Genomic DNA, 25236 nt, shown 5'->3' with positions numbered 1-25236 from the left:
AAGCCATCAAAGCTATATGGTAAAAAATATTTAAATCATTGATAATTAGAGAAATACAAATTAAAGTGAACATTGAGGACCATATCTCTAAAGACCATTAACTCCTATTTGGTGGAGTCATTAAACTGAATTTTTGATGTTCATTTTTAGAGCTGAGTTGCCCTAATTAGAGTGCAAACTAACTTAACCCAACTGTATCAAACCAGTCCCATTTCATACTTTAGTTAAGTCTACACTTGGCTTCTTATTATTCTCCCTGTCTCCTCTATCCTAAAAGTCACATCCCTCCACATGTTTTTGTTCTGAGAACAGTAATCAAATTAATGTTCCTATTACTTCTGAAAAGGACATATAGACATATGTCTTACATGACAATAGACTTCATTAGGATCCCACCATAATGACTCAGAGCAAACTCTCTTCCTTGGTCACCTGTATGTGCCATTTTCCCTACTATTACAAAAGCTACTTGAGGGCAGGAATCTTCTCACTCCTTTGCAAACATCCTCGTGAGTTATCACCCTGTGCTCCCAGGCAGGACGGAGGCTCGAGGCCATTAAACTCAAATTCCCACTCAAATTAGTGATAATGATAAAGATGAAATAGAAATTCAAGTTTCCTGCTTAGCCCTTCCCAGTTTTTTTTTTTTTTTTTTTCCTTCTTATGAGCTTGTACGGACTTTGCTCTATAGGCGAAAGATACTGTCCCCAAAGGCGGTCACTTTTGTGGTCACTGGATGGCAGGTTGTTTGAAAGCCTCAACATTTGTAAAAATCAGTAAACTATCCCCGCCTTAAGAGGGTGGAGCTAGAGATGCTAAACAAATGTCCTCAATCTACAACTCTATCACAAACCCCAGTCTACTGGCGGAGTGGAGAGCATCCCGTTGGCAGCAATTTGTGAGGCAGAGATAGGATGTACTACTGCTGGGGGGATAACTCCTTCAGGCAGCTGGGCATCAACGCAGGGCGGAGGGCCAGCCCTGGGGTGGTGAGATGCCGGGAGGGAGCCAGCCTAGGCGGCCAGCAGATAGTTCAGGCTGCTTGCGGGGAGCGCCACTCGCTACTGCTGCTGGCCGACGGCACTGTCTGGTCCTGTGGGAACAACAATTACGGACAACTGGGCAGGAATAACCTCAGGAAGTCTAAGAAACCAGGTAAGAAGGGCCAGAGTTAGACCTGGGAAAAGTTTTGGGGTGACAGAACCCGGGCTGATTTAAAGTTTTGGAGCCTGAGCGATCAAGGGAATCTAGGGCAATAGAAAATTTTCAGGGAAAGTTAATGATGTTTATAATCAATATCAGACCGCCACCTTGGGGAGGGGAAGGGAAGAGAAGAAAAGGGAGAGAGAACAATTTGGAACTCAAAATATTTCCAAAAAATGTTAAAAATTTAAAAAATAATAAAATTAATAGTATAATTTCTGCCGGATATGTAGAATGAAGTGAATCTCCTAACGCGTGTCCATTGCTACATAGTTTGGTTCTTGTGAAGTCTTCTCATGTAGCTCTTAGGATGCAGCTGGGAAAATTACCCAAACAGTTATTTGAGACCAATACTGAAGGACCAACCAAAGGATTTTTTCATCCTAGTAGTTGAATGGGTTTAAGTCTGCTTGCACTGGATATGCCTTCATTACTTTATTAGAGAAATGTAGTGACTTCTACTAAGTAGGAGACGAAACATTTTGAAATTTGATTTGAGAAGAGACTAGTATATGGTTAAGAATTTCCAGTAAGACCACATCTGTTTGTTAACGGCTTATTTATGGATTTTTGTATTTTAATGTGACATAGTGATCTACAAAGAAATTTAGTCATCCCAGTAAGGTTATTGTTTACTATTGGAGTGTGAACAACACCTAGTATTTTCAGAAAAAAAAATGAAGTTAATGATGATGAGGCTGAAGAAAGAAATTCAGGGGAGCTCGGACTCCTCTCCATCGCAAAGCGAGACAGCGGGGTGGAGTTTCTCTCGCCTCTCCATGCCTGTCAAAGTTGCATTCTCTTTGAGTTTCTTTTTGCCATCAACAAGTGAGGCTAGTTTCAGTTTTCCTAAGGTCCGAGAAGCTAAACCGAGAAACAAAAGTAGGGATAAGATACTTTCGTTTTCTTCTTTCTGATGATGTCATTTAGTTTCGTGAAACAGCGCTTCCTCTCTAAAGAGAGGAACCTGATTGTTGAAGGCAGAGTTCCAAATAGAGCATATCAAGATTTTATGAGGAAGTGGTTTATTTGAGAAAAAAAATTAAAGATGTAATAGGTAAATAGGAGGGAAAAGATTGCAAATATTGATACTACATATTTGAAATGGGCTCTTTTGTAAACTGATAATGACCCAAAAGAATTGGATGTTCAAATAAGTTATACCTTTAAATTACACATTCAGGATTCAGAAATTGTTAGTCTAGTCGGGGAAAAGACTGTGAGTCATAATCTAGGTAGGCTTGCAGGGACAAGGTTTCTTTTTAGAAGGAAGGCACAAAATAAAATTCAGCTTAATCCAGACCCTTAATCTTGTTTCCTCGTAAAGTGGCAGTCACTACATTCCCATTTTTTCAGTATGCACTTACCACTTTCCTCTTTCCAACTAAAGTAATCCTCTTAATTATTATTTATTGTTATATATTAATATTATTATGTTAATATAAAATAAATATATGTAAATAGAATATATAATGTTAATATATATTATATATATAATTATTAATTAATGATGAAGCTAACCCTAAATTTTGGAGGTTACTGTTAATAGAGTCCAAGCTTTAACAATTTTGCCAAAATGAAAGGCATCCAGTATTGGCTGACCACCTAATGACTGGCAATCAGCTAATGATTTTTTGGCCCAAGCAGCTCTTGAGAGTTGTTCTCTGAAAAAAGATGCATTGTCATATGCAATGGTCGAAGAACTTGCCAAAATCCTTGAAATATGTATGGAATTATACACAATGATTGCCAGCTCTCAAGAAGTGAGGTACATTATGAACATTATGTATAATATAGAAAATTAACCTTAACCTTAACCTTCAAGTAACATGATCCAAAATATGCTTTCTTTTACATATTTTATTTTAATGATCTTTGCTGGCACCATGTTAGGATGATAATATGGTTAGATGGCTCCTAGACAGATTTTTTTTTAAATGATGTCATTATGAGAGGCATAATATTCTCTCTTCTGAGCAGCAATTCTTGTTTGTTTTTTTAAACATATATATAGAAGGCAAAAAAAGGATTGTGAGTGAATCTGTGAATCTATTTTATTACTTTTCTTTTTAAAGCTCATAATCATTTTCTATGATACTTTCAAAACTGTCCTGATTATCTGGGCTTCTTTCTGAACTTCCCTCTGTTCCCTTGAGAGCATTTAAAAAAATGTTTCAGTGGTCATAAATGAAGTGTACCTGTGATTAAATTGGACACATTTGTGATTTTTCTTCCCTCCCTTCCCTAAAGCACCAATTCAGGCACTGGAAACCCAGGTAGTTGTTTTTGTCAGCTGTGGAAAAGAACACTCCTTGGCCATTTGTAAAACAGGAAGGATCTACTCCTGGGGATCTGGTTCTAGAGGACAGCTGGGCATCAAAGAATTTAAGGATCAATGTTCTATACCAAAGTAAGTATTCTGACATGACTTTGGGTATGTGGTAAGCTCATGTCTCCGTTTTTTGTATATGTTATTATAGATAATTTATGAGGGTAAATGAAACAACAGTCATCGTCCAATTATCTGATTCATTAATTTTCTCAGGCAAATTTTAATATTGGGAAAGTCCTTCTAGCTACTCGTTCAAGGAATTTCAATTAATATTGAATGGCAAGTGTGAAGCCAAGCAAAGAATATCTATTATGATACAAAACCACTACTTCCTCATTGGGATCTCACACTTGCCCTCTCCCTCTCAAGGTTGCCCCCTAACTACAGGTATATGGACTGAGTTCAGTCCTGGGGAATCTGGCTTTCAAAGAGAAGGATAAAGCTCTTTTTCTCTTACTCTGATTCTGATCCTATCTCAAAGCTTTGAGGAAAATCACTGAAAGTTTAGGTTTAGTTTATACCCAAAGTCTTCCTAAAAAAAGAATGGAAAGGTACTCAATGTACACTATAAATCATATAAAGAATTGCTATTTATTTCCTCTAATTCTTAAAACACAGAAGACTCAAAAACACACAATAACGAAGACAAATATAAAGCAGTAACATGTAAATATTAGTATATATTTCCAAGGAAGTTGATATCTAAAACATCAAAACATAAAACATTATATGAGATTCAACATTTAGAGAAGCTGGACTCAGAAGCTCCTAAGTCCTTATCTTGAGGCTTCTCTATCATGAGATGTTAAAAAGGGCTCTGATGATCCAGTATTTTGATCCTCAAAGATGTGTGTGTGTGTGTGTGTGTGTGTGTGTGTGTGTGTGTGTGTGTTTGTGAGTGTAAAATAATCTGGGGAGGCAGAATCCACTAACAGTATCCAGAAGAGACTAGCCACAGTGGTATATGCCTTTAATCTTTCTGCTCTTTGGAGCTGAAGAGAATGAGGCTGTTGTAACTAGGGAATCATTAATTGTAGTTGTCCAGACTGGTCAGGAGCAGATATTTACACTAAATCAGATATCAATATGGTGATCATCCAATAGTAAGATGGAAGGGAAGTTGACAAGAGAGGGGCTGTGCAGATTATTAGATTGTCATGTTAGAAACAGGTGGATAAAACTCCTGTGCTCCTTGTTTGTACTGTGACCAGTGTGGATTATTGCATGTCCAGCTTCGAAAGTTAGGGTATCTCTGTATTAAAAAAAAGTTCAAAACCCTAAGAGCAAAACCAATCCACACCCCCCAAAAAAACTTGGTTTTTCTTATTCAACTCTTGGAGTGTCCTTTACAGCTATTAAAGTTCTGAAGAGATAGTTATTTTCTTCCCTATTAAAATAAGCAGTACATTATTACAATCTTTTCCAATTGCTCCAATAAATTTATCTTGTTAGGATTCTCTGGACTCTTGTGTTTGCATTTCAAAGTTCCAGGGTTGAGCATGGCAGAACAATGAATTTTGGCATGAAACCCAGAATAGGAAATACAGCTAGAGAAAAAATTAAACCAAAGAAGACACTGACTAATTTAAAAAAAAATTATGTAGATCTAGAGCAAGTAACTAACTGCTAGACTACATAAATATCTAGAGAGGTTGAAGCAAGAAATTTTAAAAAATGAAATGAAAGCTCAGGAGAAAAAGAGTTGGAAGGAAAATAAACAGCTTGGGGTGATTGATGGTGGTGGCCAAAAAACCAAAACAAAACAAAACAACTTTACTCAAACAGTGGACTCTCTGAAATCTACAATAGGGAAAATCCATGATTCCATGAGAAAACAGGAAATATTAGAACAAAATCAAAATGTTGGGGGGAAGAGAGGAGTGAGATATATAATATAAAGACAACTAACCTGGAAAAACAAGTCAAGAATAGATAATTTAAGAATTACTGAATTTCCTGAAAACTATCACACAAAACAAGCTTGGATACTATATTTTAAGAAATTATAAATGAAGATTATTCATATTTTTGAAACCAGAGGGCAGAGTGAATATAAAAATAATCCACTGATCACTTCTTAAAAGAAACTCCACAAAAGTAGACCCAGAAATGTAATAATCATAATACAGATTCCCATGACAAAGGAAAAATATTACAAACATCAGAAAGAAATAGTTTGAATACCAAAGAATCAGTTAGATCACATAAGACTTGGCAATTTCTATTTTAAATTAGTGAAGATCAAAGAATATAGTATACTAAAAGGCAAATGAGTAAGGCCTACAGTTAATAATACCTGAGGGTGTGGGGATGGGTGGTGGGTGGGAGGTTTGTGTGTGTGAAGACCTTCAGAGATTTCTGATGAAAAGACAACAGCTGAATAGAAGCTTTAAAATACAAATATGAGTCCAAACAAACCTAAAAAGGTAAATTTATTTGAGTAATTGGAAGGGGATTATGTAATAATGATCGAGTACTAACATTTTAATAGAGAGAAAATAAGTATCTTTTCAGAACCTTAATATCTTTAAAGGACATTGATGAATTGAATAAAAAAACCTGAGGTTTTAGGAGGGCATGGATTTGTTTTATTCTGAGTGTTTGAAGAAGGAAAAAAGAAAGGATAACTATAGGATGATTAAACTAATGTAGAAAGGAGGAAGAAGAGGGTGGAACTTTCTATTTTCTATTAATTGAAGTGTTTGAGAAGACTACCCAAACATAAATGAAAGGATAGGAGGAACTGACATCATATTAACTTCACTCTTATCTGAAATAAATAATCATATACACAGAGTTTGGTATAGAGATATGTTAAACTCAACAGGGAAATGGGTAGGGAATTAGGTTGGAGAGTAGATTTAAGATGATATTGGGAAAGTTATAGACACAAGCAAAAACCTCCTGTTCCAGAAAGGAAGTAATAAACGATGGGAAGTGAGGAGGGAAGGGAAGAAATAAAAATCTAAGATAGTGCTTTAGATTATATCTTAGAAAATTGGAGAATGATTGAACAAATTATAGTATGTGAATATAGTGTAATATTTTTGCACCATTGTGAAAGATGAGACTATTTCAGAGAAAACAGAGTTAAATAATCTGACAATAAAGTTAGCAGAACCAGGAGAATAATTTATACAGACACAACAATACTGTAAAGAAAAATAACTTTTGAAAACCTAAGAACGCTGATCAATGCAATGAATCTAGATTTTTTTAATTTAATTTTTATTTAATAATTACTTTATATTGATACTTGTTTCTGTTCCGATTTTTTTTCCCTCCCTCCCTCCCTCCGCCCCCTCCCCTAGATGGCAAGCAGTCCTTTATATGTTGGATATGTTGCAGTATATCCTAGATACAATATATGTTTGCAGAACTGAACAGTTCTCTTGTTGCATAGGGAGAATTGGATTCAGAAGGTATAAATAACCCGGGAAGAAAAACAAAAATGCAGATAGTTCACATTCGTTTCCCAGTGTTCTTTCTTTGGGTGTAGCTGCTTTTGTCTGTCATTTATCAATTGAAACTCAGGTCTCTTTGTCAAAGAAATCCACTTCCATCAAAACATGTCCTCATACAATATCGTTGTCGAAGTGTATAATGATCTCCTGGTTCTGCTCATTTCACTTAGCATCAGTTCATGTAAGTCTCGCCAGTCCTCTCTGTATTCATCCTGCTGGTCATTTCTTATAGAACAATAATATTCCATAACATTCATATACCACAATTTACCCAGCCATTCTCCAGTTGATGGGCATCCATTCATTTTCCAGTTTCTAGCCACTACAAACAGGGCTGCTACAAACATTTTGGCACATACAGGTCCCTTTCCCTTCTTTAGTATTTCTTTGGGATATAAGCCCAATAGAAACACTGCTGGATCAAAGGATATGCACAATTTGATAATTTTTGGGGCATAATTCCAGATTGCTCTCCAGAATGGTTGGATTCGTTCACAACTCCACCAACAATGCATTAGTGTCCCAGTTTAATGAATCTAGATTGTGATTAATTATATCACCCACAAGAGAGAAGTTATGTACTTGACTTTGACATACAGAAAAATACATTTTTGAACATTGCTACTGTGTAGATTCATTTTGCTTGAATGTACTTATTTGCTGTAAAGGCTTTTTCTTCTATATCTCAGTTTTTAATTGGAGGGGAATTGGAGGATGAGGAGTACTTCTAGCATTAATGGTGCCCATCCCCTAAAAATAAGTTCAATGAAACATTCTTTAAAATGCACTCAAGGGAATAGGAGGAAGTTCAGAAGGAAGCACAGGCAAGCATGACAATTTTGAAAGTATGGGAAAATATATGTTGTAATTTTTTTTAAAAGCATGCAATATGAAATAAAGAGTCACAGATTCACACACAGTTCTCTTTTTATATAATATATATATATATATATATGAAAATATATGTTTTTGGGTTGTCTCTCTCTCTCTTTCTCTCTCTCTCTCTTCTCTCTCTCTCTCTCTCTCTCTCTCTCTCTCTCTCTCTCTCTCTCTCCCCTCCTCTCTTCCTTCCTCCCCACCTTTTCTTCTTATATCATGTGTAAGTTCAAAATAAAAAAGAAACAATTGAAATAGTAACAATTTTGAGAGGGAAGGCATTACAAAATGTTTACCATAACTGTCATATTATTTTACAATTTTTCTTTCCAATTTAATATAATGTAAAAATTCTGAATGTAAAAATATTTTGTTGTTTCTAAAATTAAAAAATATTTTTGCATCTACATTTAGCTAGTCATGTGTGACACATATTAGCCTTTTGATAAATGCTTGTTGATTATTGATAGATTCTGTAAAAATATTGCTAATTTTGCCTCTTTTCTTCCCATCCTCTTAGAAAAACACAAGTATTCACAGCAAGATGACAACAGCTAACTTTTATATAGTATTTTAAGGTTTGCGAAGTATTTTACATTTATATTACATTACAAATTGCTCATTTGATTCTAGAAACAATCCTGTAATACAGGTATTATTATAAAAATAATGATGTTATTATTAATCAATGAGCTGTATTAATGAATTGTTAAATATTTTTCTCATCATTCTTTATTAAAGGAATATTGAAGCTCTTTCCAGGGAAAAAATAATACAAGTTTCTTGTGGACATTATCATTCCATAGCCTTGACACAAGGTAAAAGCTTTTTTTCATGGTAATTAATTTACAAAAAACACTTGCTTTAAAAAAATGCTTGCTAATTGACACATTTTACTGTTTATATTTATTTTTCAGTGAATTCTGAAGGTTCTAATTTTCCAACTTCAAAAAGTCTATTCCATTTTTATTTTTTATTTTATTTTTAATCTATGAAATAAAACAACCTTTCCATAACATGGTGGAATAAAAAAAAATATTGCAAATCTCTTATTATTCCTTTTAAGTATATAATAAAGATATCATGTAAATTTCTTTTTTTCTCTTTTTTTCCTTCCTCCTCTACCCATCTCAAGACTACCATTAAGTCAACCCACTCATTCACACCTTTACATATATTCCCCCTAGTATGTATAGTTAAAAATTCATTTGTCTCCTTTCCTATAATAACATGATTTCATCACAATTTTGTTTTCCTAAAGAAATTTGCTAATGGTTAAACTTTAATATGTCTCTTCTTCAAGTTGGTTAATATCTGCCAGTCCTGTAAGATGCCTTTTAACAATGAGTCAGGGACTTGGTCTGAATCTGGACACACTGGGGAAAATCAGTCACTTTGAAGGTCCTTGAACTGGCACTTTTAATATATCATTCAATACATTTATTAAGCACCCATTGTATACCAAGTGCTCTGCTAGTTATTAGAGATACAAAACCAATGGTTACTTCAAGGATCTTATATTCAACAGAGAGAGAATATTCTATAAGGGAGAATATATGGAAAGTGTAGGGGAGGCATAGTTACCTAGAATACTTTAGAAGGAAAATTATACTTATATTTGCTTTGTATATTATTATAGGAACTATCAGAAACCCCACTCTAGCTCTGAAGAGGTTGCCAAGTTGCAATCTATTATGTTCTTAAAAGTATATAATTGTGAGATACTTCATAGTAAATTGTACAGTCTACCTGATACCTGAAGTTTTGAAATTTTGTTTCTTTTGTGTGTATTTGCAGATAGCAAAGTATTTTCATGGGGAGATAATGATTATGGTCAACTAGGACTGGGGAAAAATTTTCCCTCCCAAGCCAGCCCTCAGAGGGTGAAATCTCTTGATGGTATTCCTCTGGCTCAGGTTGCAGCAGGAGGGTCTCACAGCTTTGCCCTATCTCTATCCGGTACTTCATATGGCTGGGGAAGGAACAAGGAAGGCCAGCTGGCCCTCAGTGGCAAGAATGCATCAGGTAAAAAAATCATTTTGTCTTTCCAAGGAGACATTGTCTTTTCAAGGTGAAAAGTCAGCTTTGTAATTCTTTAATAGAATGGCCAGTTATGGAAAAGGCTCAGTGTGGGGGAGCAAGTATTTTCTTTACAACACTTTGCTCAGAATTCTTACCCCTGATTTGGATTCTTTTCTGACACATCTCATGCAGTTCTCTGTTTACTGAGAGCATATGCTTTTTGTGTATATTGACTTTCTTTATATTGATGTGTGTGTTGTCTTTGAAATGCTATCAAAATAATTTCAAATGTGTGTGATACATCTTAAAACTTTATGAGAATTTCATAGGATCAGAGATCTATAGCAAGAAATAACTGCAGAAGCCATTCAATACAATTTATGAATATAGAAACTGAGGCAAAGGTAAAATTACTTGATGAAAATTGCACAATATCAGAAGTGGATTTGAACTCAGACCTTCTTATTCCAGAATCGGTGCTTTTTCTATTTGCTTCTGCAATATTGAAAGACATGCTGAGGTTTAATTAGACAAAGCAGAATTCCCCACTTGAATTCTGTTCTGCTTTTCTCCTAAGATCCTTTCCCCTAGAAACTGGTTACTTTAAGTTCTTGAATTTCTCAACAAATACAAACAAATTTGATCACAGCTTCTTTTAGCCTATTACCTTAAGCTTTTTAACTTATATCTTGGGAAAGAGCAGCTAGAGAAGGATTTTATTTTGAAATAGTGATGAAGCTCCAAGATCAGCATCACATACTAAGATATAGTCTTCTATGTTGTGGGAAGTACTTCTTATCTGGTTATAGTCAAATATTCTTGAAGGAATAATTCTGTTGAGAAGACATATACTTCTTCTACTCACCATCTTACCATTTAACCTTCTGCTCATCTATTTAAACAAACCACCAATTCATAATAATACTGTCTTAAATATAACTGTTTACCTAGTAGACAGGGAAAAGAAATAATAGCATCACTAGCATTCACCTTGTCAGTAAGTTGAAGAGAAATAAAACACATCAAAATCCACATGCAATCTTGGGTCATACATTTCCACCAATGTGTTTGATATTTGTGGGGGAGAGTAAGCACACATAAAAACCTGGCAGAGAATCATAGAGAAAAGACAGCTTATGTACTTGAAGTAACTCAACTCTGGACTATAGGCTTGTGGTCATTGTTTATTTAGGAACATGTATATCCTATAAAGACACTTTTTTTAAATGATACTGACTGCCCTACAGCCACACAAAAGCTTTTCAATTCTTGAACATCAATAGTATTATTTATGAACTTTTTCAACTTAAAATAACCCTTATGAGGGCATTGGAAAACGATTATACTATTTATTTGCATAGAAGTTACTTTGAAATGATAGAACTGAAAAGTTCATCAGATTGGTTATCTCTGGGCACTACAGACCTGCCTAACCAGCTTTCTACTTGCAGGATTATTATCCAATTATGCCTCAGTATCTCTTCCAAAATAGCAGAAGCAAAACTTTTTTCTTTTCTTTTGTCTCTAAAACCAGATAGGGGAAGCAAAGAACAATGAGTACATCTTAGAGATTCCAAGTCTCAATAGTTGGGAGATGCTCAAGAGCAAAACCTGAAATATAAACTAGTCCAGTGAGACTGAACATCTCTCTAACTAAACAGAAATTATATGCCTTGAAGCTTTCTGTCATCTGTTGTCTCTTGCTACTCATCTCTTTAAACAAGTCTGACAAAGCTGGTAGTAGGGGAAAGCATTGTCAGGATCACACAAGATTAGAACTAGATTAAAGACAGTAAAAGTGCCCACCAAGGGTTTTCTGCGATCTCTTTCTGTCCATTGTCTAATTTGCTATTTCTGGGCTGACATCTCCTGAAGCTACTGGCTGCAGCCACTTCAAAGGTTCACCATTAGTGCTACAATAATGTACTCTCTGGACTGGACTCCACCTTTGTGTCACAGACCCTCTTGCCAACTTTCTAAGTTGTCTTAGGCTGGAAAAATGTCTCACTTCTTTTATTGCTCCAGAATTTGATGCATTATTTTGAAGTTGTTTGCAGGAGTGTATTGATTGTATTATTGCTTCTAATTTACTATTTTGGCTCTATTCCCTCAGGAATGCTGATATCAATTTCACAACTTCACTGAATTCATTAATTGTTTTGATTATTTTCTTTTTAGTTAACAGGAAGATGAAAAATGTCTCCCTAAAAATAAACTTGTGATATCTACTCAAAGGGAAAGTAGGCTCAAGATTAGAGCATGTGTGACAGGGCAATAATTCATTTCCTAGAAGTCCTCTTACAAGTATATTTTTGTCTGCTTGGCTCCTTGTTACACACTGACTATGACTTTCTTCTTCTCATCTAGTCTCTCCTTTATTCTCAATAAAGATGCTGTCATCCGTTATAGCTAAAGATGCAGCTGAGGTGCCAATGCAAAAATGAGAAATCCACAATACCCTTCAAAGCTCATAATTTTCTCTTCCCAGTTGGGATTGATGGGGAGGAAGAAACAGGACATTGGAGCTAAGGCACTGCCCTTTGTCCTAAGCAATTTCTTTTCAGCACCTTGGCTGGAAGCTTCTCCCACTAAGCTTCTACATATTAAAAATAATTTTAATTAGTATGTTGGTTTTATAAAAATTCCACAAGACATTATCACTTCCCTTAAGTATTCTGAACAGGTTGAGCTTAAGGCCTATGATTGATTATACTTAATGAACAATGGATAAATGTTTGTGTCACTTGCTTTAAGTGACATGGGGTAATTTAAGTGACATAGGGGTAATTGCCAAATCTGACCTTCATGAACTCTTATACAATTCTTACAAGAATCTTTTGAAAACTTTTAAAGAGTGCCCCAATTGTTAAAGTTGGAAACTTCCCCAAATATGAATAAAATACATGTTTGTTTGTTTTCCAATAACACTCCAATCATATTGATATTGTATAAGCTTTGAGAATCATAGTTTAAAAGCTAATTCTTGTTTTTTTTTTGTTTTTTTTTTTTTTTGGTTACACATGTGCATTCATTTTTTAAATACACATTTCTTTATGAATTATGTTGGGAGAGAAAAATCAGAACAAAAGGGAAAAACCAGGAGAGAAAAAAAATCAGAAGAAAAAAAAAGAAATAGAATTTTATTTCATGTATTTATTTGTGAGGCAATTGTGTGATTTGCCCAAGGTCACATAGGTAGGAAGTATTATCTGAGGTCAGATTTGAACTCTCAGATTTTTCTATCTTTAGGCCTGGTGTTCTATGCTCTGTGCCATCTAGCTGCCCCCAGAAGAAAAAGAAATGAAATAAAAAGTGAACATAGCATGTGTTGATTTATATTCAATCTCCATCTTGGTTGTTTTTTAAGTCAGTAATAATTGAGTTTTGAATGGTTATGAAACCTGACTATATCCAAGGCTTCAAGTCCTAATCAGAGTTACTCATGGGCTAATTTTTTTCCAATGTCACCTTTTTTCTCCTCCTTGAATATCTTATTAACAGAGATGAAACCTGAGGCTTTAAAAATGTTTAATAGAAATTCTTTTTTTCCTTCAGTAGAGAAAAGCTACAAACCTCATTCCATTGGTGAACTGAAGAGGTTTCATGTGACATACATCAGCTGTGGTGATGAACATACAGCTGCTCTCACCCAGGTAATAACAAACTTAACTTACTTAGAAATATAATAGAGAGTGTGTGTGTATGTGTGCATGTGCGCGTGCAAGTATACACATGCATATGCATGAATATTATTGTATTTAAAAGGAAAGGAGGTCAAAGAAAGAAATTATTTATATGTACAAAAATATTTATAGTAGCTATTTCTATGATTGCTTCTAAAGAACTGGAAACTAAGAACATCTACATCTATTAAGGAATTGTTTAACAATTTATCATATAATAATAAAATAGAACTTAATTGATACATAAGAAATGATGAAATGAATAATTTTAGAGGAAACATGGTAAGACCTCTATGAATTGATATAGAGTAAAATGAACAAAAGTAGAATAATTCTTATAAAATGGCAACATTATAAAGACATATTTGAAAGATTTTTCAGCTATGATCAATGTACTAACAAAGATCCTAGAGGGCCAAAAATGAAACTTACTGGCTATCTCTTGCCATAGACATAACAAATATTTTTTCATATTTTTGGTCATTATTTATATGGGAGTTTGTTTTGTTTTTCTATAAATACTTTTTCTGGAATTTTAAATTTAACTTTATTTTGTCCAATGTTGGGGGAGGGAGGAGCATAAGGAAGAGAAAATAAATACATGTTTATTTTTTAAAAAACAAAACTGAAGAAAAAGATCTTATGATTCTAAAAAAAAATCCTTCTAATGCAGATATTATCATTATCCTCATTCCCCTTTTGTCAGTGAAGAAACTGAGACGCAGAAGATCTAGATACTTGTCCATTTTTGGATACTTACAGCTAGAAAATGGTGGAGATGAAACTTGAACTTAGGTTTCTCTAGAGTCCAAGTGTAACCCTGCCTGGACTGCTAGTGCCATGAGCTGAGGCCCTAACTTGCAAACGGAGCAATAGCATCAAAGACTTTCAGGGTCTGAAAGAATTTCTGAATAGGAGTCAGCAAACTGCATCACACACTATCCATTCTTTTTGAGCTTAAAGCTAAAAGTTGTCTTTTACATTTTTATGAGCCACAATTTGACAGTCCTCACTTTAGAGACCTACCCAGTACCTCAGCAGGAATCCACAGCATTACATTTTGGAAAATGGTCACCTAGTTGTCCCTTCATGGTTTATCCATATTTCATCCACTATCAAATAGTATTTCCTTAGTTTTGAGGTTCAGTCCTAAGTCAACTTTTATTTCTTCTTTCTTTATCCCCCTAATTTGTCTATGCAATCTAATGAAAAGGGATTCTACAATTAAATTGAGAATAAGTGATATTGTTTGAAAGTTGCTTGTGAAATTTCAAATATTAAAAAAAAAACTTTTGTTATGATTTGGTTTCAAAAGCTTTTTAAAAAATTTTACAAAACTGATAGGTACATGTGGAGTAATAGCCAAGAAGCAATGGCAAGTGATAAGTATCCTTTTTAACCAATAAACTCTTTTGAAGAGAAATTATTTTTTAGGAAAATAAAAAAAAATAACATGAAGAAATGTTACTATTCTTGAGCTAGCTTTCTGGTTAATGCCTGGGATTTTTCATGTTCAATACACAAAAATAGCACTACTTGCAACTATACTCTTTAATTTTTTGTTTCCTGTTACTAATTAAAAACTAATCTGCTCCTTACAGGATGGTAAAGTGTTAACATTTGGAAGCAATAACTCTGGACAACTGGGACATGGACTGATTTCTAAGACGAGGGTTCCTCAGATTGTAGAGTCAGCTGATTTATTTTCTCAAATAGCTTGTGGAAGGTAATAATGTATATTCTTTGGCATAAGCAAATTCAAATTTGATATTTTGATATCCAGAAATCTTTTATACCATTAGTTTTAATGCATATTAATGTTTTTGTGCCTGACATATGTGACTCTTTAAAGGTTAATTCTGGGCTGCAATTTGATTCATTGTTTCTATATTGCATTTTATTATTTTGAACTCTAGCATAATTCAGGGATATATGTTAACTCAGTTAATAAAATTTCATCATCTCTTAATTCCCTAAGATGAGTCTTTATTAATTCATAAATTGTTATTTATTTAAAAATTGGAGAAACTTCCTTTCCTAATACTCATTACTATCACTCTATATCAAGTCTCTCAGTCTAGGATCAAATAAACATTAAAGTTACTGAACATAGAATTTATTAATAGCAGAATCAATAATGAAATAAAGACATAATTATTAATAGTATTTTATTTGTGAGGATAATCATCATCAGGGTTATCTCAAACCCTCATGGTAGTACTAAATGATTTCACTTTTTGAGAACATAGTTCCACAACATTCAGTTTGTGAAATTAAAAGTTAATTATAATACTTTGTAAGAACAATCTTTTTTTTTGTATTTGCAAGATAAAGATTAAGCTAGTCCCATCAATAAAGATATTTGCTCTATTCTCTTTCTTTCTCCTAGCTTCTTTCTAGCAATGTAAGGAAAATAAACTTCAGCTTCAAAGTCTATAAATAGTCTCACCAGACTTCCAGTTAAAATTGGCTCTGAAAGATACAGTAATAGTATCTGTAGTCTGTTTTGACAGAGTCTAGTGAAACAGGTGTTACATTAGTGTAATTCAAACTATAAATAATTTCTAGGTAAAAATAAAATAAAATTTTGCAAGATCTAATTTTAAGGGAAGTTTTTATTCATTATCCACCCAGTTCAATGAAAGTATTTAAATTTATTTCTCTTAAATGCACCTTCTTTAATGTACCACACAACACTTATTAAAATGCCCTTCCCATATGAGAGCTAATGTAACAATATTTTGGATTTGATTTCATGGGAACCACATGCAGTAAAAACCTCATGACTAAGAGTTATCCATCTTTGCAGGTTAATAATAAAGTTGAGGATATGTTATTTTTCATCTTTGTTATCTCTTGTGCCTAGTATGGTCCTGTGTATACTGTAGGAACTTAGAAAAATGTTTTTAAAAATTGAGATGAACTTGAATATTAAATGTGTAAGTATTTGATAATATTCAGAGATGTCACTACTCTAAGAGTGGAATTTTGCTATGGCATTGGGTACATTACAAAAACTAACTGATACTGTATTGCTAAGAAACTTTACCTTTCATTAGAATTAAAAACAGGTACTATAATTTAATTTCTAATGTGTTACTTTTCTAACAGTTATCATACTCTTGCATATGCCTACACCTCTGGCCAGGTACTTTCTTTTGGTTGTGGATCTCAAAGACATTTGAACAACTCTTTGCAGCAAGGCAGCCTAGAACAGAACTTCAATATTAGCAACTTGATTTCTTCCAATGGTAAGAAGGATTAAGGATCTTCTGTTCTTTGAGAAAAAGAGGGATTATTCAGCTTCTTTCTTCAAGATCTTGCAAAGCTAATTTTTTGTTTTAGAACTTTAAATCCTAAATTTTGTAAACTTTCTTATGCAGTGCTTCTTACAGTCAACAAATCTATGGCTTTTAATTCTTTAAAAGTTTATATAGGTAACTTTTGTTTTTATGTTACCTTTATTTTCAAATACATCCCTCTTCCTTTACCATCTGATTAGTTATTCCTTTTAACAAAGAACAAAAAAGAGGGGGAAAAGAAAAAGCAGTTCCAACAGCTCATTCCAATATTATAATCAATGTTCTATTCCCATATACCCCCACTTTTGCAATGAAGGGAGGGGAGATAACTTTTTTAAATGTCTTTGGAGCCTTTAATCATAATAATTTGATCATAATAATTATACAGCTTTTTCGTTGCTTTTTCTTTCAATTATTGATATTGATATAGTCATTAAGTACATTGTTTTCTTGGATCTGTTTACTTTTATTTGAATATATCTTTCTATGCTTTTTTTTGGTAAATTTTATTTTATTTTTTGTTACATTTGCAATTCTGAATTTTGTCCCTCTCTTCCCACTCTGCTCTAGAGAAGGCCTATCCTTTCTTGATAATTCATTGGTTCTTATGGTGAAGTAAGAATCTATTACATTTCTTTTCCACAGTTTGTTCAGCCCATTCTCAACAATTATATCAACTTTGTTTCCAATTCTTTGCTATAACAAAAAATACACATTTTGTTGTATGTATGACTTCCTGTCTTGGACTTCCTTGGGGAATATGTCTAACAGTAACATTTCTGGGACAAAGAATATAATAAATGTTAGTCACTTTTTTTTAGTATAATTCCAGATTGCTTTCTAGACTAGGTAGATTAGTTCACAATTTCACAAACAATGCGTTGACCTTTCCATAATTTTATATTTATTTAAAAAGTTTAAAATTATACATAATTCAAGGGGAAAGGCCAAATATTTGGAATTAGAAGGCCAGGGTATGAATCTTGATCCTGAAGAACCATCTAGCACTCTGTAAATCCCCTAACCTCTCTGAATATCAGTTTCCTTATCTATAATATGGGAGGGTTGAATTACATGAGTTAAAAAGTCCCTTTCAGCTCAAATCCATGATTCTTTGAATCTATGTTTCTAAGTCATAAATCAAGGGCATAAATATCATCTAATTTACACCAAAACACATCAGCTTTGTTTCATTACATTCCCTTGTAGTCAAGGACACACCCAACTCAGTTTTATGTCATTCTTTCAGACTTTACAGGTGTTCGAGTAAAAGATATTTTTGCTGGAGCAAATTCCAATTTTGTGACCACCATCCAGTCGGAGGTATATCTCTTATGTTTTCTGATTCATTTGTTAATTCTTTGCTCAGCTTTTCAGGGCAATATTTAAAGCATCGTTTGATCTTAATGGATTCATATTCAAATTTTATTTCTATCTCACAACATAAAGAAGATTGAGTGTATATTTGGTTAGCATGTTTTTTTAAAAAATCATTTTTCTCATGGGTCTTTAATGAATAATAGTATATTAGAAAATTCTTCATTTGTTTTTGTTCTAAATTCAAGCAACTCAAAATCTGTTTAATAGTAGAATTTACCATTACATTAGGAAGTGATATTTAAAATATTTACATAAAAGAATTTACATTAGATGACACATTTTCATTTTATATGCTTAGTCTTAAGAGAGAGGACGTATGAGATAGCATAATGGCTAGAGAACTGGCCATTAGGAAGTGATATTTAAAATATTTACATAAAAGAATTTACATTAGATGACACATTTTCATTTTATATGCTTAGTCTTAAGAGAGAGGATGTATGAGATAGCATAATGGCTAGAGAACTGGCCATAGAGTCAATAAGAGCCCAGTGCAAGCCCTATCTCTGCTATACTTGTTATGTGCCTTAGGCAAATCACTTAATCTTTCATTGTATGCAGACAAATTTCTTCATATATATATATATATATATATATATATATATATACACATATGTATATGTATATAATTTTATTTTTCCAAACACATGCAAAGATAGCTTTCAACATTCATTTCTGTAAAACTCTGTGTTCCAAAGTTCTCTCCCTTTCCTTTCCCCTCCTTCCTCCCCAAGACAGCAAGCAATCCTATATAGGCTACATTTGTGCAGTTCCTCTAAAAATATTTCCACATGTTTTGTGCTGTGCAAAAAAAAAAAAATCAGAACAAAAGAAGAAAGGAAAAAAAAAAAAACCCAAGCAAATAAACAAGAACAACAACAACAAAAAGATGAAAATACTGTGCTTTGATTCACATTCAGACTTCATAATTCTCCCTGGATGTGGGTACTTTCCATCCCAATTCTACTGGATAAACCATCTCATTGTTGAAAAGAGCCAAGTCTATCACAGTCGATCATCACATAATCTTGCTTTTATTGTGTATAGTGTTCTCTTGGTTCTGCCCCCTTCACTTAGCAACAGTTCATGTAAGTTTTTCCAGGCTTTTCTGAAATCAGCCTGCTCATCATTTCTTATAGAATAATAATTCTCCATTGTATTCATATACCTTAATTTTTTCAACCATTCCCCAACTGAAGGATATCCATTCAATTTACAGTTCCTTACCATTATAAAAAAAGGCTGTTACAAACATTTTTGCATAAAAGAGTCCTTTCCTCTCTTTTGTGATCTCTTTGGGATACAGACCCTGTAGAAATACTGTTGGATCAAAGAGTATGTACAGTTTGATGGACCTTTGGGCATAGTTCCAAATTGCTCTCTGGAATGGTTGGATCAGTTCACAATTCCACCAAAAATGCATCAGTGTCCCAGTTTTCCCACATCCCCTCCAACATTCATTATTATCTTTTCCTGTCATCTTAGCCAATCTAAGAAAAATGAAGTGGTACCTCAGAGTTTTCCAGACAATTTTCTAAGACTATATCTTCCTTATGTCGGGTAGACGTTAAAAATGCAATCTTCACATTGTATCCTGCCCACAATATTTCTGAGTGATAATAGAACTAGATAAAAATGTAGTGGGGAAGTAATTTATAAAATATATAAAAATACAATAAAACATGAATAGTTTTACATTTTAAAACTAAATCCACAGGCATTCCACAAAACCCTTTTTCTATTTGTTTGTCACTATTGAAATCAAGTCCACTTTTTTAAACTTAGTAAACCTACCTACGATTAAAACTTAATTTTCTTTTAAAGACAAATAATGATTCCTCTACATAGAGTGTTTGTTCACTTATGACATGACTCTGCTAAGCATGTCCTTCTTCAATAAGCCTCATTTTGGCATCAGAGACATGATAATAATAATGCAGAGAAAGAAATAATTCAGAATTTCTTTCCTCGTGACAAAGGCTTTGGAAGGTAAAGCAAAATGTTTAGCCAAGAGCTGGACCTTTTGAAAATGATCACTTAAAATTTTAAAAATCACTTTAAAATTTAAAAAATGATTGAGACATCTTTCATTTGGGACATTTAACTCCAAAGTAGGTTAAAATGCTAAATGACTGACTTAACTGAAGTTGTCAAAGAAGCCACCTTTAGTTGCTTAATAAGGTGGCAGTTGTGTTAATGTCAAATGCAATATCCTGACATTTATATCTCTGTTCATATGGTTTTTCATTTTTTTCTCCTTTTGGAGGATGTTAGTTCTTCGTGTGCCACTGGAAGAAGCCTACAGCAAATCAGCCAGATTAACCAAACCCTGATTAGGAAATGGACCACAGTGAAAATTGGAAGTGAAGAACATGAGGAGTCAATAAGGTTGCTCTTTACTCTACTTTTTTCTCCCTTCTTACAACAAGGTTTAAGACTATGCTGGAAGAGTATATCTTAAATGTCATTACTTGAAAGACAAAGAAAGAAAAGAAACAAGAGAAAATTGATCCTTTGTTATAAATCCCCCATAGAAAAAATAGACTCATAAATTTTTTATATGAAAGAACCATTACAGATCATTTGATCAATAGATCATTGTTTTAGAGTCAGAAGAGACTTAGTTACCATCTAATTCAACTTCCTCACTTTACAGATGAGGAAACTAAGGTCTAGAAAAATTAGGTAACTTCTCCAAGAAGGTATTAGGTATCAGTAGAAAGATTTGAACCCATATCCTCTAACTTTAAATTAAATGCTTTTTCCACTGCACTAAATTTCCCCTTCCCATTTTTCAGATAAGGAAATTGAAGTCTAGGAAGATACAATTACCATTATTAATAAGCAAATTGTAAACTGTCAAGCAATATATAAATAAATTACTACTGTTTATTATTGCCATCATCAATATCTGACTGAGATCTAGGAAATCTTGGGCAATTTGATTCTACAATCACCTTCACTGACCCTTTTTCGTGTCTGTATATAATAATAGAACTTATAGCAGCTTCCTCTTTGAATTTTTACAGTAGGATAGATGCCACTTGAGTTAAATCATTTTAAAAAACAAGCACTATGACATAGTGAGATGACTCAGTGGATAGAGCATAGGCTCTTTAGTCAGAAAGATCTGATTTCAAATCTAGACTCAGCCCCTTACTATCTGTGTAACAAAGCAAGTCACTGATACCAAGTGCATCCAAAACAACCCCCGTCCCCCCCCAAAAAAAAAAAACAACCAAGCTCTAGCAGATATTGTGGTACTGTGTCAGAGACTCAATGTTCAAGTCTGCCTGCTTGACCAAATTATTTAATCTTTATTGGCCTTGGTTTCTTCATGTGTGAAAGATGGAGGTAAACTAAATCTCTGAAGTTCTTCATGGCACTAAATCTGTGATCTTCTAAGTAAGAAAGTTAAGAATTTTTCCTGTAAAATGTAATTGTTTTATTGATATCTTATATTCACAACTCTAGGTTTACCCACATTTCTTTTTTTGGGGGGATATGTGTCTTATGTAAATTAGATATATTTGTACATGTTAAAACTAAATTCTTCTTGGATAACTCCTAAATCAAACTTCATATATGTTATATTTTAGACTTCCTATACATAGTTGTCTATACATAGAAAAGTTGTAGGTAATTTATGCTATAATTGATCATGAAAACAGGAACTATGGAGAAATATGCTTCATAGTTTGTGAAAACTGAGTTAGCACCCTGAATACCTTAGAATCAGCCAGAGTCAGGATAAGTAAAAGTCCTTGGTTTTTAGGGGTAGAAGTGAACAAGACGGACACAAGATCTCCTGACCTTTCTTCTCTTCTTCTACCCCCAAAGTGACTCTGGCTTGTCTTACTCCACCCCCTATTCCCTCCCACAATTCTCTGTATACACCAAAAGATTGAACTAGCACAGAATAGTGGGAAGGGCCATTTTCCAAGCACATGCCCATAGAGTATTGTCCAATTGGGTAGTTAGCCTTAAGTGCTCGGTTGTCCAACTCAGAGTTTCAGCTCTCTACATCTCCCATTTTCTTTTATTTTAGAACACAGGTGTTCACACCATCCCTGACTTCTCAGAGAGGTGAGAACCCCACAAAAGAGATGATCATGTCCTCCCTGACATCTCAGGAAGGGAGATAAAAAGCACCAAAGGGAAGTGGGGATTGCTAGCGGATTTCTGGGCTGAAGGGTCTTATTAGAAACCGGTAGGCACAAACCCATCAGCATGGGAGGTATTACACAAGCACATAGCAATAACACACACTATTAGTGATGACTCTCCCCACAGCCGGTGCAGGCTCAATGTAGTGCAACAAACATGAATTGTACATGCAAGTAGTGATATAACAAACAATATAAATCAATGTGATTTATATTAGCCTTAAGAGATTTCCAGAAGTCCTAGAAGGAGGGTATGTAAACAACATTCACACATACGCCTTCTTAGCAGCCAAGAGATAGTCCAAAACCAATCTATTGTCCATTGCTTCATGTGTCAAGATATCCAATGATCCCCACAAGTTTTTGAAGTCCTGCAACAGTCTTTTTATGTGTTAGGGAATCCAATGATTCCTGCAGGTTTTGAAGTCTGGCAACAGTCTTATCATTTCTCAGAAAATCCAATGATTCCTGAGGGTTTTCAAGTCCTACAACAGTCTTATCATATCTCAGAGAATCCAATGATTCCTGAGGATTTTCAAGTCCTGCAACAGTCTTATCATGTCTCAGAGAATCCAATGATTCCTGAGGGTTTTGAAGTCCTACAACAGTCTTATCATGTCTCAGGGATTCCAATGATTCCTGAGGGTTTTCAAGTCCAACAAATTTTGATGGCACCATAACTGCCATGTTCATTCAATGGTGGGCACAGTCAGCAATGGAACCTCCCAATGTTTCTTGGTTCTTCTCCTTCGTTTCAAGGGTCTGCTCCGTCTCTCTCCGATGGACAAGGCAAAGACGGCTCCTTCTCCACCTGTAGAGATACAAGCAAACCCTATTCCCCCAAGCAGTTAACCTATCTAGTCCCTTCCATTCACCACTTTCTGGGTCTCTCCACATTACCTGGCAATTATCTAAAGATAGTGGAGCTGCTCACACTGGACACTGCCCTTCCGATGGGTTATAAAAGCTGTCTGCTGAAGCCAGTGCATCTTTGTCAAAAATCAAGAAATTAATAGTATAAAGGGCTAGATTTAGAAGTTCTCTAGGATTACCTGTGACTCCCCCTTTCTTTTGTTTTTGGAGGTGTGTCTTAATGTCTCTGTTTCTCCTCTCTACTATTGCCTGTCCTTGAGGATTAAAGGGTATGCCAGTAGTGTGTAAAATCTTATACTTTTACAAAAGTGTGCAAGATATTTAGAAGTACATGCCAGTCCATTATCTGTTTTTATTGCTTGTGGCACACCCATAATTGCAAATGCTTGGATAAGGAATTCAGTGACCATTCAGACTGTCTCTTTTGCTGCTGGTATTGCAAAAGCGAATCCTGAAAAGGTGTCTACCACAACATGGATAAAAGGCAGAGGACCAAAAGATTTATAATGGGTCACATCCATTTGCCAAATTTCACTGGGTCTCAAACCTCGAGGGTTCTTTCCTGGAGGCAGTGTAGGAGCATGGAAAGAAAGGCAATCTGTACAGGCTTTTACTATGCTCCTAGCTTCCTCTCTTGTTATTACAAATTGTAAACATAAAGCTTGAGCAGCCTGATAATATTTAAAATGAGATTCTTGGGCTTCTTGAAATAAAGGAGTATTGGCCAACATAGTTAGAAGGCTATCTGCCTTTGAATTACCATCAAAAATGGGACCTGGAAGTCCACTATGAGAGTGGACATGCAAGATATAAATCTTAGCTGGATCCTTTCTCACTTGCTCTTGAAGTTCCTCAAAGAGCTGATATATATTAGAAGCTGAAAATTTTATTTGGGCTATGATAATTCTTTGTACCGCTAAGCGGACTGAAAAGGAGTTCTGACTACTCTATAATTAAGTCACAAGAGTATACAGCACAAATGTTATGTTTTGATGGATCTGTAAAGATAGTTGGTCCTTTAAGAGGAATTTTAAAAACCTTCTCTTCAAGAATCCATCGCCAATTATGTAATAGTCTGGTTATCTTTAATGAAGACCTGTGTGTAAAATTTGGAGCTGTGGGCAATAAAATTTCCCACTCTGGGATGGTTTCACAGCATACATTAATTTGTGCATTAGTATAAAAGGTGTATATCTTATCAGGTCTTCTCCCAGATAATTGTACTGCTTGCTTAATGGCCTTTAATAAAATTCTAGCCACAAGCACTGGGTAAGAAGTAAGGCTTTCTTCTGGTTGTGCTGGGAGGTTCACCCACTCTATCACACTGTCTCCTTGATGAAAGACTGCTGTGGGTGCCTCTTGTGTAGCAAAAACTGATATTTCCAAGGGTTTTTGAGTGACAACCACATTGGATAAAGCCAGTTTAACTTCTCTCAAAGCCTCTTGAGCTTCTTTTGTAAGCTGATGTGGTGATGTCATATAATGGTTGCAACCAATAGGTAGTCAAGCCTAACACTGGATGCATACATTGGATATCTCCTATCATTTCTGAAAGTCATTTAAAATGTTTAGCTTCTCTGTTCTTAAGGAAAATTTTTGTACTGTAAGCACCTTAGGATATATTTCGTATCCTAAATATTGAAAAGGAACATGCCTTTGAATTTTTTCTGGAGCTATATGCAATTTGTAGTTCCTTAGTGTTTCTATGGTCTTTTGTAGACATGCTTATAACATCTACTCTTCAGGTGAACACCTCAAGAGATCATCCATGTAATGTAATAATATAACTTTTGGAAATGCTTTTCTTACTGGAGTAAGAGCAGCAGCAACATACATTTGACACATAGTAGGGCTGTGTCATTCCCTGTGGCAAAACTGTTCATTTATATCTTTTATAGGACTCAGCTAAGTTAACGCTGGGCACTGAAAAGGAAA

General features: G+C 34.4%; 1 protein-coding gene across 1 annotated transcript in view; it reads left to right on the top strand.

Annotated features, from left to right (window-relative positions):
- The first annotated feature begins 868 nt into the window (after positions 1-868).
- LOC127542152 (probable E3 ubiquitin-protein ligase HERC6) overlaps positions 869-25236 on the top strand; it is a 65250-nt gene continuing 40882 nt past the window's right edge. Inside the window, exons 1-9 of the mRNA XM_051967726.1 lie at positions 869-1155; positions 3454-3613; positions 8617-8693; positions 9673-9900; positions 13453-13550; positions 15182-15306; positions 16692-16831; positions 18132-18205; positions 20529-20650. Of these exons, the coding sequence (XP_051823686.1) occupies positions 915-1155; positions 3454-3613; positions 8617-8693; positions 9673-9900; positions 13453-13550; positions 15182-15306; positions 16692-16831; positions 18132-18205; positions 20529-20650 (1265 nt within the window). The 5' untranslated portion in view covers positions 869-914. The remainder of the gene's footprint in view (positions 1156-3453; positions 3614-8616; positions 8694-9672; positions 9901-13452; positions 13551-15181; positions 15307-16691; positions 16832-18131; positions 18206-20528; positions 20651-25236) is intronic.

Source organism: Antechinus flavipes, chromosome 6, assembly GCF_016432865.1.
Source record: "Antechinus flavipes isolate AdamAnt ecotype Samford, QLD, Australia chromosome 6, AdamAnt_v2, whole genome shotgun sequence".
Classification (NCBI taxonomy): domain Eukaryota; kingdom Metazoa; phylum Chordata; class Mammalia; order Dasyuromorphia; family Dasyuridae; genus Antechinus; species Antechinus flavipes.
Note: the sequence above shows the minus strand (reverse complement) of the source record. Positions and strands in the feature narration are given on the sequence as shown.